This window comes from Trachurus japonicus, chromosome 13 (genome assembly GCF_045865225.1).
Source record: "Trachurus japonicus isolate A0001 chromosome 13, Traja_1.0".
Taxonomy (NCBI): Eukaryota; Metazoa; Chordata; class Actinopteri; order Carangiformes; family Carangidae; genus Trachurus; species Trachurus japonicus.
Genome location: NC_140919.1, coordinates 38,265,824 through 38,283,082, shown reverse-complemented (window position 1 = coordinate 38,283,082; position 17,259 = coordinate 38,265,824). Strand labels below are relative to the sequence as shown.

At 43.4% G+C, this 17,259-nt stretch overlaps 1 protein-coding gene across 3 annotated transcripts; it reads right to left on the bottom strand.

Annotated features, from left to right (window-relative positions):
* Positions 1–319: 319 nt before the first annotated feature.
* Positions 320–16,089, bottom strand: egln2 (egl-9 family hypoxia-inducible factor 2). Of its 3 annotated transcripts, XM_085796449.1 has the most exons (7): positions 15,791–16,089; positions 14,825–15,187; positions 13,628–14,779; positions 3,790–3,909; positions 3,501–3,637; positions 2,289–2,356; positions 320–2,149 (listed from the first exon to the last, which is right to left on the bottom strand). In XM_085796449.1, exons 2-7 carry the CDS (start codon positions 14,939–14,941, stop codon positions 2,097–2,099), a joined length of 1,647 nt encoding a protein of 548 aa, XP_085652575.1. In that variant the 5' UTR covers positions 14,942–15,187; positions 15,791–16,089; the 3' UTR covers positions 320–2,096. The 3 variants fall into 3 exon arrangements, with proteins under 3 accessions (XP_085652575.1, XP_085652573.1, XP_085652574.1); XM_085796447.1 differs by having other exon boundaries at positions 13,628–15,187; XM_085796448.1 differs by having other exon boundaries at positions 13,628–15,032.
* Between the last annotated feature and the right edge of the window lie 1,170 nt (positions 16,090–17,259).

Genomic DNA, 17,259 nt, shown 5'->3' with positions numbered 1-17,259 from the left:
TGAGCTTTCCCAATTGCATCAGGGAACATAGCTGTTGGTTTATTTATAACCATCGAAATGGCAACTCCTGTTCATCACACTATATATACACTCAGGTTGACTGTCATTGGCATTCCCACTCACTATAACCTATTGATTGACGAGTACTGTGCCACGTCAACATATACAGGCAGACGTGGTTCCTGATATTCACAGCATGGTCTCCAATTAGTTCACATTATTTTGATCCCTCATGCGCTGCCTTGGTTTGGAACATGTGTCTTGCTCTCATGTCTGATATTCAGCTCAGATTTTTTAGAAATAAATCAATGACACTGTGTACAAAAACAAACAGGTTTTAATTAAATACTCCAAATTAAAAAAAAAAAAAAAGTCAAACAATTTCCATTTGTTCTCATTGTTTTAGTTTCTATTGCATTTGAATGACCATATTATCCACAGCATAAAGGCATTAATCTACATTTTAGTTATATTTTGATTCTATCATTCACACATGGCATTACAAACAATAAAGTGCTTTTTAAAATAACCTTCGGTTCAACCAATCTAAAATACACTGAGACGATTCCTGTGACCCTCTTCAAGACAGTGTTTGTCACAAACATGTGCAAGTACACATTTACACACAAATACTCAATCCCACACATGGGCAGGCAATAGTTTCACCCTGCAGTCCACATAGTGTATGCTTAACTCTGTGCTTTACTGTAAATGGTCTTAAGTGTACAGGTTGATTGAGGTTATCATTTTGCTAAGTACTGTTTAGTATAACATTGTCGTTTTTATGCTTTTTAAAAAAATTATCTGTTGTAATCCATCTTTCCTGTATCTTTCTGGGTAGATTTGTCCCACAGTGCTCAATCTAGTACAAACTGTTTTCACGTTAAGAGCAGGCAAAAGTCAAGCCGAATCTGAAGCATACACACACAAACTCACACACACACACACACACGCACGCTTACACACAAGACGCACTCATCAAACCCTGTTTTGACCCCTGTCCCTGGGTCTCTTGTCTCAGCTGTGAGCTGCATGTTTGAAGCCGAAAAGCGCTACGCACCAAGCATGAAGAAAAGCTTTGCGTAGTCTTGAAAATCGGTTACACGCATTGCAACTACTAAAAGAAACATGAAAGATTCAAGCTGGATTATCTGGGTTTTTTGTGGTACTAACATTTCAATGCTGTTGCAAAAGTTAGTTTTTTTTATCCTTAGATGTTATAAAGTCCTGACATAATACTTGAACTATACCTAGTGAAACTACAGTGAGGAGTTGTTCCCATGCACCGATTACAAACTGGAAGAACTGTGCACCCCTGCAACGTTCAGGGACAGCGCTCGAGTCGGGACTGACTGAACGAGTGTGACAGGGCAACTTTCCACTGTATCGCAGCTGAGAATGACTTGAAGCCTTGTGGGCCATTTCTTTCACGTGTCTCTGTCTTTACACTAATGCATCAACACTCGCCCACATCCTGAGACAAGGGAGCCGCACCACGATCCAGGGGCAATAGGGATTTTCAGAGCCAAGTCAACACCACTGATTTTCCTATAGTCCTTGCACCCCCCTTCTGCCTTTTTCCTACTGTCTGTCCCCTCTGATGCATCATCTATGCCCCCTTGTTTTGTATTGAAAATGACACCAGAGCAAAACAATGATTCATCTTTTACATTATAACATTATTGATAACTGAACAGGCAAAACTGCAACAAAATAAAATTAAGAAGCCTGTGTTTTTTTGTGGGTTTTTTTTAAGTTTGTTGTCTGATTCGGTGCAACTCTTGAAGTTTTCTTTCTCTCCTTCTTCTTCTTCTTCTTCTTCTTCTGCCATGACGTGTAATTCCGATCTCACCTTTGCCATACTATCCCGGCCGTTGTGCTCTGTATCTGCCACGTCTTTGATCAGCTGCCCACCCACATGGCAGGAAAACATGACTGTGACGTGGCTTCGGCGGCTGACAATGCAAAGAGTGGCGCGAGGCTGCGAGAGGCGACCGACAGTGTTCAGCGGCGTCTCCCTTTATTTTCATGATGTCCATTAGCAGTTCAGGAAGGCACGTAATGTTTCAGAGTGCTCTCCAGTGATTAGATGAAATTTATGTCTTGCTGTTTTGAGTGACAGGCACTTGAACACCTTTCTGTCCCGTTGCTATGGAGAAGCAAAGGGGAAAGAGAAGCATATTAGTCACATTAAGGTGTGCAAAGTACAACCAGAGGCCATGAAGTGCATAAACACTGCAAGAAAATAAATGAAACTGAATGTAACATATGGCTGTGAAGGAGCTTACCCAATCTGTATTTCTCTTTAGCCTCTGCTCTCTCTTTGGCATCAAAGTACCAGACTGTGATGGCATAGCTGTCAGACACAAGAGGGAGAGATTAAAATAAATTAAGATAAGAGTCAGACAAGAGCCAAGATCTTTTTCTGGATACATAACTTTGGTTCAGAAATTAAGTATTTTCTTGAGCTGAGCAATGACTAAACAATTTCCTGTGAAAAATGGCAATGTTATTCTGCTAAATTATGTTTAAACAATCAGATTTTGTTTAATAGCAATGAAGTTAGTAATTCAGTTTTTCATGAAACTGTAAGAAGAAAAAAAGAAACTAGAGACAACAAATAGAGACAACAGCTTACAAAAGAAAAGTCTCATTGTGCAGGTCATAGTGACAGAACAGTTAAGTGTTTCGGGCAAGAGAGAGTTAATTTCTACGCTTTCAAGTCTCTCCTGTGGGGCTGCGTTGTTTATTCCTGTCTCTCATGTCTGTGCCTCTCCAGCACGAGTGGTGCAATCGAACCTTCCTCCCCCCTCCCTCCCACCGACCCCCTCAGGAAACACATACTTCCTGCCTCCGGCCCCACCTCGCCCCCCAGCAGTCAGATGGAGAGGAGACGAGAAGAGAAGAGAGCAGAAGAGAGGAGAAGAGAGGAGAAGAGAGGAGATGAGAGTGGGGGGAGAAAGGCAGGAATGAAAGGGTATGTGTTATGGGCCCTCAATGATGGTTCAAAGTAGGGAAGGCAGGAGGGTAGAGAAAGGAACGGATAAATACTTAATGCGTTCAATTATAAAAATAAAAAATAAAAAACTAAAATACTTGGGTAACACTTTATAATAAGTACACACTATTGAGCATTAGTTAAGCAATAAGTGATGAGTAAAACATTTTTAACTTATAAACTACATACTAATGAGTATTCATGTGTTATAAATGATGAATTCCTTATTTAATGCTTAACTAATGCTTAATAGTGTGTACTTACTATAAAGTATTGCCAATACTTGCACTAGAAATAATTTTAGTGTAGGCCTATAATAATAATAATTGTCCTATACACACATTTACAGCCAAGTAAAACATAGTACTGGCAATATTGAGAGAGAGCCCCTTCTGTGTTGCATATGATATTATGTCATTTCGCAACTTTATATGAGTATTTGTGTATGTGTGCATGTGTATGTTTGTGTGTGTGCATGTACCACACAAACAGAGTTACTGACCGAGTGGCGTAGGCTGGCTTGACTTCATGCGGGTTCCTGCGGTCAGACCAGAAGATGAGCAGCCGGTCAAACAGAGGTTCGATGTTGGCTACCACACTTTTGCCTTCTGGGTAGATCTGCAACAACCCTCCATTTTGCTACAAAGACAAAACACACGGCAGAATCTCTTAGTTGAAACATACTTGTAATGAAAAATATAACACTTTTTAGGGTGATACTGCACAAGAGGTTTAGTTTTTGCGATGATCTATATTAACATTGTCAAACCGAAAATTGATCATAAACGTACCTTCACATCCCAGTTCTTGTTAAGATAGTAGATACATGTGATGCAGCGTCCATCACCGTTGGGGTTGTCAACATGGCGGACATACCCAGCCCCGTTACCTGGGTAACAGGCAACCATAGCCTAGAAACAGAATAAAATGGGATTGTTAATTGTGTATTTAAATTACCGCTTGAAACAAAAACACTTCATATGCAGCATCAAAACAGCAGGGCAGTGGTTTTGGCAATATGTGTGTTGATGATAGTGACTTGATATCCAGTCTCTTTCCCAGATAAACAAAGCTTTATAGAAAGTGAACTGTGAGTCCATCAGTGAGAGGTGATGAATCAATAGTAAGTAGAGCTTCACGTGATAATTTAAAGGAATAGTTCAACATTTTGGCAAATTGGCCCTTTGCTATAATGCCTATAGTCATAGCAGTAGGTTCGTTATCTTTAATTGTCGGTGCAAGCTATTTTTAGAACGGCGGAGCAGAGCCGCAAGCTGCTCAGAGCTACGCTACGGAGGCTAATGGGATTTCTTGGTTTCCCTCATCAAACTCATCAAATACACAATCCAACAACTCCAAAACGCTCTGGTGGACAAGTTGTGACCTGCACATTCACCACGCTATGAGATAATAATGGAACGTTACGAGACCAAGTTGTTTTCGAGGTAAATTCATGCAAAACCGCTGATGCGCGCTCCCATCGGGGGACAGTTTTTCAGCAAGCAGTCTCTGCATTTGTCTCGAAAACAACTCTGTCTCGTAACGTTCCGTTATTATCTCATAGCGTGGTGAATGCGCAGGTCATAACTTGTCGACGAGAGCAAGTTGTTGGATTGTGTATTTGATGAGTTTGATGAGGGAAATCAAGAAATCCTATAAGCCTCCGAAACGTAGCTCTGAGCAGCTCGTGGCTCTGCTCCGCCGTTCTAAAAATAGCTTGAACTGACAATTAAAGGCAACAAACCTACTGCTATGACTATAGGGATTATGGCAATGGGCCAATTTGCCAAAATGTTTGAACTATCCCTTTAACATTTCAGTCAGCACAACGGAGATGCAAATAAGTCTGGTCTGGTCTATGCTGTATCTTTTGCTGGTGGAACTCTTTCCATTCGGCTTTCCAATTTCTCTGCAGTTTTTTTTTCCCATGTGGAGTATTTGCATATTGAGTATAACATCCCGTCAGGTAATTTATCAAACACACAGTCACGAGAGGGAGAAGCGGAGAAATGTGTCAGAGTTCAGCAGTTGTTCCCAACGATCTGCAGATAGAGTATCCACGTTCAAACAATGGTCTCACGCTGGTATTTCCCCTGCCTGACGTCTGTGCGTTTGGAGGCTGTGAAGCCGGGGAGCGCCGCTTTCTCTGGAGAGTCCGAGGGAACCGAGACCTGCGTGAGAGCTCTTCAACCAATGCACATTCCACACCAGGGCCACTAGAAGCCCACGTGACTGCAAATGTACTGCTACAGCTAAGAGGCAAAAACTGCACAAGGGTCAGAACAGGCCGAGGACAAGGACGTGTTTCAGGCTGCAGTTAAAAGTTTCCAAACTGTGTCCAGTCAGTGTCTGGGATGTTCGGTTTCTGTATCTTCAGAAAAGCAAGGGAAGCCTCTATCTCATTCACTCGCTGACTGACAACAGCCTGCGGTGGCACCGAGACATCGGAGCGGTGACTTGCTGGCAGCATGTGGAGTAATAACTTCTGCATTATATCTCCAGGCTGACTGCAAAGGGAGATACTGTCACTGCCTTGACATATATTGTTGTGCATGGGAAAGAAAAGTTCCAGTTTCAGAGTCGGTGCATCATTCATGACTAACAGGTTCTGCACTGCTGCGGTATCGATTGAACTTGCCCGACGCTATCATTTCAGCTCTAGTACTACACCATGAGTGTCTTAACCCTGAGGAAATCAAACAGCTCTCACATTGATTTCCAGGACACGCACCTGTCCATGCATTGTTTGTGGAGCTCAAATAAAAGAAAAAATGACAATTGCCCGTCGCCCTCATCCCTCCCTCCACCCCCCCACCTCTTGTGACATTTCCCTCCTCATTCACGGCCAAGCGAATTTGGTTGCATTGTGTGCGAGCGACTGTGCTCAGCCGCCGTTGTCTGCTCTCATTACTGACCAGCGCTCACAGTCAGAGCTCATTAACCTCCGGACCTTTTAGCTCTGGGCTCCAACTGACAACAAGACCCGCTGTGTCAAAATGAACGTATCAAATAGCGAAGGAAGACGAGAGAAATATGTTGAGGTGCATGATGATCGTTAGGAACATTGATGTAATCCGATTGCGATTTACAGTAATTAGAAGCTGTCACAGGAAATCAGCTGATCGTGGTCTAACAAACTATTAGTGATGGGGAGATTAAAAATAATGATGTTGCTTTAATGTTGGAATTTCTGTCACTGTCTCCGTTCATTTGAGTGTTGACTATGACTGTATTTCAAAGTATACAGTTAAATGTCTCCTGTAGAGTTTTTCAAAAGGACACACACATGGACCAACATGATGGTTTGTCCTGCTGATGGTGCCACTGGTGCTTAAGTGGGTGTAGGTCTTCCTCTAGCAAAAGAAGGTTAATGTAAATGTGGGCTCACACAAGCTGTGATATTGCATGATCAAAATCACATGACATCTCAAATGTCCAATCATAGCTTTGGCAGGGACAGCCTTCAAAAAGGAGGTGTGAAGACCACCAAAATGATGGTGACATAGGGTTTGGACAAAGTTACTGTAATGTTAAGGCCATCATTTATTAAAAAAAACATAACATTCTTGCAATTTTTTTTTGTCAAAGGGTTTTTATAATATATTTTGATGCATCAAAATGATCTTAATATGGTGTAATCATTCTCAATAGAATTCAATTCTCCATAGAATTTTAATCAAAATTTCTACTGTCCCTGACTTTAGGGAACATGCCTTCCTGAAGCGGGACAGTACAGACCAGAAGTCTGATTGTAAAAAATGTCCCACATTAGGCAAATTCACCCTACACAATGTGGGTCCAGAACTTTTTTCCTAAAATTGGTTTTGCGGGCAGTGAGAAGTAGATCTGCTTTCAGCACACTGCTATCACCGTCATGTTTACATGTGACGTTCAGTTTTCATCTTGTACAAAACTGATAACAGCTGATACTCCGATGTCTTTCGGGGGCCGACACCAGACTTTTGCTGCCAGGGAACTTGTTTAGACAAGTTCTGGTTCATAGAAAGTGGATGTTCATCACCATCAACATTTATCAATCACAGTGAAGTGGTGGAAAACAGCTCGTTTTGTTACGACAATGGCTGTCATGAAAAGAAAACATCTTTACAAGTGTTGGATCTGTAGATGTTTTTAACCTCAGCAACAGGGATTGCTGGAATCTATGCACAGACATTTTTCAATAATATTGAAAAATGTCTCAAAAATGTTTCAATATAATTGAATAATGTCTGTGCATAGATTCCAGCAATCCCTGTATCAGACTGCATAATATACTGGTGGACAGTTTGTTATTCATTCAACTCCTTAATTTAGAATAAAATATTATATAAATGTTTTATAAATGACAAAATACAATGTTCAGGTATTGATTTTCTCTATTGACATATAAGGATAAGTGATTATTTTGGGTGTGCATGTATTTAAGGCAGTGCGTTTTCCTGGCAAATGTATTTTTCCTAACTGCTACAAGTCTTAGCAACTGCAATTAACCACAATTAACATGTAACTATCCACACCAGACAGCTCAGCCCTAGCCTGCAGCATAAACACGTCACACACGTACACACAAAACACACACACAATAGAAGCATATAATTTAGGAACAAGTTTACGACATTTATTCTAAATCAAGCATTTAGGAACCAGTTTCTTATATCCATCCACAGTCTCTCTCTCTCTCTCTCTCTCTCTCTCACACACACGCAATACTCAGGCACACACAGCGTGACACAGCACGTCGCGATGCTATCTTGTCATTTCTGCCCTCCTCACGCCCTCATCTGGGCTGAGATCACTGCCCACAGTAAGTTAAAGTCTAATTGGCACCAACCACCTGTCTGCCAGGCACCAGCATTAACGCCCTAATGGCAGCAGAGCAGCGCCGGCTAGATACCCGGGCTGTCAAGGTGATGGCCGGGCAGGCGGAACAATCTGTTCTGGACAAGAACAAAAATAAACTCCAATGCTGCACGCATATTCTGATAAGAGGAATGATGGTGGGGGAGTGGGGGTGCCAGATAAGGCTGAGCAAATACAGGCATTAAAAAAAGGAGTGAGAAAAAGAGAGTGGGCAGGAAGAAGCAGAGGTGAGGACGTGATTGGTCGACTTGGATCGTCGCAGGGTGAGGGGGAATTTTGGAAACATAAATCCTGATCGTAGGACTTTGATGGCAGTTTTGGTTCCGTGATCGCTCTGGGTAAAACCCTGGAAGTACAAAACATACAAAACATACCACTCATTCATACAATCTAATAGAGATTTAATATGTGAGAGTATCTGGGGAGCTTTTGGCTGTTTGGTGGAAGGTGGAAGTAGGCCTACTATTTAGTAAATTGTGTGTTTTAGAAACACAAAGTGTTTATTGTTCATTTCAATGTTATTTTTGTGTATGTATAACAACAGCTGATAAGATCTTCCTCAAGGACACATCGGCTCGACAGATGTTTGCCACGTCTGGGGTTGAAACCAGTTGAGTCACTTTGTTGATAAGCCACAGCCATCTAACCTGCACTCCTGTAGCTGACTGCTCATGAGCAGCTTGAACGACACAGGCGAGGCCTCCATATCAATCAGGATCAGTTGTTATTAATAGTCTCTAATAGACTGAATTTGAGAGCAGGATGAAAATCTCTGGGCGCAATAAACCTGAATCATGATGCTTCGTCACTCCCGGCTGCCTTCTGACCTGCTCTTCCTGGTTCGTGTCATCACCCATTAGTCGGCTTCATTTAGGTTTTCTGAGAAACAGAGAAAACTGATCCGTGTGTTTCAGAGGTAGGTGTGCCTCTTACTCATAAGAGGGCTTAATCACTAAGGTTACAAAGTATCAGTCTGCACTGCAGCAACGTGTGGACAAATAAAACACACAGAGTCATTGCATTTGAAGCAGATTACAGGGGTCGAGGTATAGGCGAGCAAAAAAGCCAGTGAGCAAATGGTGTCAAAGAGCATTGCAGATGAAAGGGGGAAGCACCTCAAACTTATCTGAGCAACTCAGAGACTCACAAGCACCCGGATGTGTAACCAGCATTTAGAGTGTGTTAGTTTCAGTAGTTATACTGTGAATTGTGAAAGCCTGAATGAGTTGTTCAGTCTGTAAAAATATAAAGTTATAACTCAACATAACTAAAAGGATTTTTTTCAATTATTGCCCTGTCACCAAATACTGAATGTGAGAAATGCTGAACTTCAGCAGTAGTAGCTACTACTGACAACCAAATTTCTGGAATTGTAGCATCTTGCACCCAGATGTTGGTAGAGCGTGGTTAGCACAGATACTTGAGGATAAAAAGGGCTTTGTTTACCGCTTTTGGTTGGTCGGCATATTTGGAGAGGGTTAATACTGCTATCTGTGCCTTTAATGTGCGGTAAAGGGTAAAATTAGCATACAAGTGTCCATCTTGTATTCATCACATGACAGTTATTTTAAATGTGAACTCTCTCACACACAAAAATCACATGAAAGTAAAATGTGTCCAGCCTTATGAGTCAATTCTACTGTGGCACTCATCATGAGTCACAAATGAACGTTAAGATGGAGAAGCGCAGTGAGTGTGTGTATTTTGGCGATGTGAGAGTGCGAAAGCATTCATGTATTTATTTGTATAATGTATTTATGTAATATATTTGCATTTTACACATACATCTATATTATTGATGCTTTATATGATACACATACCATAAATGTGTCACATTAAAATAAATATGACATGGCATTGACTATACCTTACACTGATATGAATGAAAATGATAGGGGGGTTCAGAAGGGTTCAGGGTGATGCCTTCAAATGAACTTTGAAATGTACAATTTTTGGTAATTATTTTTTGTTGTATATACTTTTTGTTTCTTATGTCTCTATTTATTGTTTCTTTATTAATTTACTTTTATCTCTGTGGGAGCCCCCTCAATTTCGTTGTACCTTTGTGCAATGACAATAAAGGTTATCCTATCCTATCCTATCATAATATGCCTGTTTTACCCAATCAGCAGAGATATTCAGTTCACTAACTATAAATGTAAAATAGAGAAAAGCAACAAATCTTCTCACTACAGAGGATGGAACCAAAGAACATCAGACATATAGATAACTGAAATGATCAATCTGCTATGAAATCACTGATGATCAGTCTTCTGTCGATCAACAGGACTGGAACTAAAAGCAGCGTTGGCTTTAGAAAACATAGAAATAGGTCGATAACTGCACCGGGGGAAATGTCCAAATAATTAGCAGTGCCCCGTTAATACCATAATTAACCAGTAATGATTATATGACAGTCCTCGGTCTCTTCAACATTGGTGTCATGTCGTTGTGTCATGTGTGTTTGTGTATGACGTGCGACTCCTGCCTATAGTAGCACTGCTGAGCTCTAGGAGGGGCATCTGAGGACACACTGCTGCTGCTGCTGCTGCTGCTGCTGCTGCTGCTGCTGCTGCTGCTGCTGCTGCTGCTGCTGCAGACACTCTCATTATGCAGAAGCTCCTGCTGCATCGCCCTTTCTCACTCTTGCTCAAAACCATCCTCCCACTCCCGTGTTCCCGATCCTCCACTCCCTTCCACGTTCACCTCCATTCTTCTCCCCCTTTCCTCCCCCCTTCAAGTATCTTATTCCTGACTCTGACTTGTTTGGCTCTTCCCCCACGAGGCAAGACTTTCCCCCATCACCTCGCACTACATCCACCGAACTGCTCCACCCTTTGTTAACACTATATAATCCTACCCGGTGTTATCTGCTGTGGAACCAGGCTCCTGCTGACTAACAGTAGTCAGGATACAAAAATATTACCCACCGCCGCCACTGCCGCTGATGGTGGGGAATTATTTTGGGCATAGTCAGACAGACCCTGTAGTTCTGCTCTCCATCTCTTTTTCTACACAATGCGCAGCTCTGCTCTGTATGTGCCTGTTACCAAGGTAACGGCTGGGAAATATTTTGTCCAAGTAGCGAACAAGGGGGCTGATAAGACAAAGGAAAGAGGGAGTGAAGTAAAAGGACGGGGGAAAGGAAAAGGAGGTCAGAATGAAAGACAAGAAGGAAAATAAAAAATAAAGGCCAGGGGAGGAGGAGAAGAAAAAAAAAACCTGTTTGAGGACGAATTATCGCTGGGCAATGACGAGGACGGAAAAGACGCAGTGACCTTCTACCCAGCTGTACTCCTCCCAGATCCTCCTCTTTTCTTTTCCTATCACTTCCTCTCTCCCTCTTATACACACGCCATCACTGTATCTATCACTATGCTGTCTCGTGCACTCCTCCACAGGAACACCCAGCCAGAACATTATGTACTGCGCCGCACTGAACCGTCTTTCTTTTTTCTTTTCTTTTTTAAGTGTACCAAGTGCAAATCAAGTGATCTGTCAAGGGAACATTTGGCATGTGGCAATGTAACTTTTTTTTTTTTTTAACCTGGTAATCATTCAGTTAGCCTTGACCATGCCAAATAACAGCCAATGAATAACTAAGTCGGACACAGCTCCAGATAGGATGGCCTCCGATTAACTGAAATAGCATGCTCTCACTATCTTAGGTAAACTTTCGGACTTCCCCAGTTACTTTTACTATGCATTTCTCTATGCTTTGACCTCTATACAGTACAAGCAACTCTCCAAGTGAAACAATGACAGAAACCTGCACCAATGCATTTTATATTAACTTCATGAACAACTAAATAACAAGCAAACAAAGCCAGAGTACTTTTTACAGTCTCGTTGGCTACTGCAGATTTGCATAGGGGCCCATTTTGAAAATTTGGCCCCATTTGACTCCATTAACTTTGCTTTTGCTGTCATTTTGTCAGACTGGGCACGACTCTGGCCAGAGAGCAAGCATGATTAACCAAGATCCAAAAGAGCAAAGGCTGGGGGTATTGTGTACATTTACTCAATTCGTGATTTGTATATATGTTTAACTAAAAAATGCCAGTAAATAGATTTTTTTTTAAAGAAAAAAGAGAGAGAGAGAGAGCCAAGGCTGCTGGCGTAAGGTAGACCCGACCAGGCTCTGTTCAAACACCACCTACAGCTTATGTAAATGACTCTCAGGGCAAGGTGCTACATGTGACGTTACACAGATGGGGTGAACGAGGTTGCGGGGCGAGTACATCAGACACGAAGGACTGGAACAACTGCAAATAACTGCATCAAATATGGCGGTGGGTAGAGAGACAACGCAGGGGTTGGGAAGTAATTTTACACCAATGCCTGCACAATGTATTTCTGAAGTGGTCTCATTCAGCTTTGTTTAATTAAGACTGTAGAAGTAAACCTGCAGCTGCCAGATTGAAGGTAACAGCCCTCACCTAATTTCCCCATAGGGAGCAGTAATGTCGTCTCAGACCAGACATGACATTCATAAAGAACCCTCCTGGATTTATTTTTCGCATGGGACATAACAGTTTGACACTGTTTAAGTGATGTTACACTGTCAAACTGCAAGATTTGAGTTAAATATACTGTATATACATGCGTGTGTGTATTTCACTCACAATTTCACAATTGTTCTCTTTCATTAGGAAAATGCGTAAAATTAAAGCTAAAAACAGAGTGAACATTTAGCTCAGGTGTCAAGTACGGTCAAACAACACCAATGTGCATTGTGTAGACCTGTTATTGTGTAAATCTTTACTGATTAAAGGGAGCTGCTGGAACTGCAACATGTTGGGAAACATGACTAGACTGACATGTACTGGTTAACTCACAGCTGATAGGGAAACAGGCCACAACACTACAGCATATCCTGACAGACACAATGCAGAGCCGCTGACAAACAAACAGACAGACAATGACATTACCTGCCTCAGATAACCCAGGGCTGCATCTCTACAGGGGGTAAAAGGGGCGGGGGGCGGGGCTGGGGGGGGGGTTCTGACCTGGAGACAATGTCCACAACGGTGTCAATCAATGTACAAGAGACTGTGGACTACGTTGAAAAGGGATCACAATAGTTAGTCCCTGTAGTGTTTGGGGGAACTATCTTCCTGAGCGGTGGTAATGGTGCATGGCATTTGGAAAAAAACATATCAATAAAAAAGAGAAACGGAGGCATGTAGTGTGTTCACAGTGAAATAAAAGAGGAAAAACATGCAGCTCACGTGGCATGAGATACGAGATAAAGGAAAACAAACAAACAAGAAAAACGCATTTCCCCGCCACACCAGTGCCATGTTTGTATGGATGAAAAGAAGTGATAGGAAAAGTCTTCAAAGGCAGAGTTATAGTGATGGCCCCGGAGATACAACCACAGAGGGTTTTTTTTTTTTCCTTCTGGGTACTCGCGGTACGAAGGCAGGGACAGGGGCAAATTTAGGCAGGCCTAAATCCAGACACAGGGACAGCTGAGCAGGGGGGCTCACAGGCCCACAGCCCCCTTTATCACACCCCTGTGCCAGATACGCAGAAGCAGGGCTCTTCCTGTCATTCTACCTGACTTTGTGTTTGCTCTCCCACTGAGGTGTGATTGTTTGTGTGTGTGTCGACATAAAGGAAGCAGAGATGGCGCAAAACAGACATAATTACAATAGTGATGTCGTCAGGCTGACACTCCTACATCAGCTTGTCTCATAGCCGTTTCCTATGGCTTTGTGAGCACCTCACCTCACCTTTGACCCCTTGCCTTGCCCCTCCTCTCACCTTAGTGCGTCCATTGATGACACATTCCCCCAGCTGTCCATTGGCAGAACTGTGCATGACGGCCTCGTCGATGTGAGCCATCAGCATCCCGATGCTCTGGCACTCGGGCTCGCGTCCCTCCACCCAGGCGATCTGGTCGCCCCGGATGCTCCGAGACGGGATGCTCTTCTGGCTCACCAGCTGCCCGCCCCGAAACCTCCCGCTCCGGTTCAGGACCTCCACCTCCTCCAGGACCCTGTTGCCCAACTCAGGACCCAGGAAGTTGTCCTTCACGCAGATGCCGTAGTATTTCATGCAGGGGACGATGTACTGCTGGGCGATGCCCTCCGCCGACCAGCCGGGCCCCGTGGAGGGCGGCGGGGTCGGGATGCCGTTGGCCTCCACTGGGGAGGTCTGGATGGGTGCAGAGGAGGCTCCTCTATGTCCATTGTGCTGGTTAGTGTGAGGGGCAGGGGGGGTGAATGGAGACTGGGGGGTGACACAGTGCACATTATTGATAGTCACTTGGTTGCTGTGGGAACTGACAGTGACCGTGAGTGGGGCGACTGCTCGGCCCACCCTGGAAGCCTCTGAAGATTTGTGGCCGTTCGTGGTTCCCTCCGTCAACTTCCTCCGCTTTAGGTCTAACTCTCCTGAAGTAAAAGCCAGTTCCGCAGAGCCCCCCAACCCCAGTGACCCCGCCAACACCCCACCATTAAGGGCTTCTGACCCGGTGTCCCGGTTCTCCCCACCCCTGCGTTTCTGCGGTGGCACCTGCCTGCCTTTCACCAGGTCACCATTGATCCTCCTTATCAGTAAAGGACACTTGTCACTTGCTGTCCGGTCTCCGTTCTCCACCAGACAGGCTCTGCTGGTGAGGGGGTAGGTGGGGACATCTGGTAGTACCCAGTCCCCAGCGGTCCCTTTCATCGGTGCCGGGTAACCGTTTGGCGTGTGAGCCAGTAAAGCGCCTGCGTGGCTCCCCTCCACGGAGGCGAAGGGAGACACCACCCCGCCGTTGTAGACCGGTACGCCGGTTTTGGACTGCTTCGTCGGGGTTGTGATTCCGGGGGAGTCGGTCTGAGAGGCCAAACCCGCGAGTAACTCCGCGGCCGTGGGACTCCCGACCGGCGCCGTGCAGAAACCGTTGAGCCCCATGTCCGCCCGGTGCGTGTGTCGGTGGTGGTGGTTGTGGTGGTGGTTGTGGATGTCTGTGAGCTGCTGCTGCTGCTGCTGCTGCTGGCCGCTCGTCCTCCCCTCCTGCGAAGCTGAAACTGCGACGGATCCGCGGGAAGAGCCTGGGTTTAAAAGGTCCGTGTGTCCCCAGCTCTCCATTTCATCTCGTCATCTGCTGGATGCGCACGTAGCTCACGTCCTCGCTTCATTTTCTAGCTCAGCCGCTGCTTTTCTCCGATGGAGAGGAGCTCTGCCACAGGGAGAGAACAACTTTCATGTCCAAGTCCTCTTCTGGCTGCTGCTCTTTCACCCATTACTCTCGTTTTTTGTTTTGTTTCTTTTAACCCTCGGACTGTGTATTTACTTGTATCCGTCTTAGAAACATTTTGAGGCTGTGTCGGATATCTGTGGAGAGTAAAATGATACACTTTAGGCCTATTAATAGCGCAAAGCAAGCCACTTGTCATAGTGAGCACAAGTAGTAAATAAATCCACAATATTTTATTGTGCTAAATGTCAATGCGATTATGATCTTCAACATTAGAGTGAGATATTGATTAAATAAACTTAGGATAAAATGACATGCATTTCTTCACCGGGGTAGGAGAGTTTTTTTCTTTACAGAGTTTTAACCATTAAACAGAAAGCAAAAGGCTATATGTCCAACACAAACTCACTTTGAATAACAGGGTATTTCCACCAGAATCAAAATGAGAACACTAAACACAATATATGCTTTAAGTGGAGGCTTATATAGGCCTACTGTAAGAATTTACAGTAGACTGAGCTGAAACGTTAAAACACTCCTTTGTCAGCTACTGATTTCCAACTTAGCGGCAAAATACTCAGCTCTTTCGATAACAAACTTACGAATGTATTAGTTTAGTTGGAACAAACATTTAAGAGTGTAAAACAGGCTATATGTGAGGCTAATAATGTCAAACAAGCAAGTAAATCCCCCCTCTCGCTCTCTCTCTCTCCAGGAGACCTCTCAGCCCCGGCGCTTACCTACGGCAGCCTACAGCAATGCAAATCCTCAGCGAGCGTACGTGACAGGCTGAGAGTACGCATGTTATTTCCGGGATTGTCTTGCCCGTGTGCGCGTCCCATCCAATTTTCTTGTCGGTTATAAATAATATCCAGCGGGGTGACGGACGGCGGACCAACACATTCAATCCGACAGAGGGACGGAAGCAGATGCTGGGAGCCACACGGGGTAGCCTCAATCACCCAGGCTCAAAAAAAAAAAAAAAAAAAAAAAAGTGCTGTGCAGTTGTGTCGGCGAGCGCGCTCCCCAGTTTGTGTCTGTCTCCCCCCTCCCCACCACCACCACCACTTCGCTCCTCCCTTCAACCCCCCCCCCCCCCAACAAACTCCAGTCAACGCACACAGGCCATGTGACCACTACTACGCCTGACCCGAAACTGCATCAACAGACACCGCCCCATTAACATTTTCTATAGGCTGTAGTAGGGTATAGGGTAGTAGCCTACTAGCTGCAATACACTGTTCCCTATGCCCTGCAGTTACTACTGGTATTTTTTCTACAACTGGGGCTGTGTTCATTCGTTGGAGTAGCCTACTTCTTCATAATTTGGTGTAGACATATAGGCAAAGGCAAACTGGCACTATAACCTGTCCTGTATACTGTCAGCATAAAAAACATACAGCGGCTATAATCCCCTATAGCCCTCTGCTGAGAATTCAGATACTTTCCTGGAAGCTACACTATTAGAAAAAATAGTAGGCTAGTCTTATGTAAAATGTTGTAAATATGATTAAGTACTTTAAGTATTTAAAGTAGAAGCAAAGCAGGAAATGTCCTTTTTTATGGAACCAGTCTATTCAAATGTGACATTGGAAGTTATACCAAGCATGCATTTTTTTTAATAGGCTTGTCATATGTTTTGTATTAATATTTTTAATCTGTAAAATAACAAAAAGCTCCATTGTGAAAGTTAGCATAATAATACAATATTTCCTTTGAAAGCTCGAGGTATACAGTTGCATAAAATGGAAAGATCAGTAGATTTATACAGATTTTTTTTTTTTAAACAAACAATTTTAACCAACAAGATGCAATTAAATCAAGCCTTGTATCTTTTCTGTTGGCAGCATAATGTGAAATAACATGTAGCTATTTGTTAGGGATCAAAGGCTCAGTGCACACTCAGTATGCACACTGTACAAAATCTTCTCTCTAGGTGGCATGACAGCTTAAAAAACAAGCTGACTTTTGAATAAAAATCACCAGCCACATCCATATCTGCCTACTTATGCATATAGTCTCGCAGCTTGTAGGCTATGTTAGTGCAAGTAATGTAATTTATAATACATATGCGTCTGTTCTGTTTGAATTATGAAGTCTTGTGTGTTTATTTTTGAGGTTTTATCTGAATTTGAAAGTGAGATTTAAATCTGTTACCTATTTGTCTTCCTATGTATTTATTATTATTACATATGTATTGATTGCATAG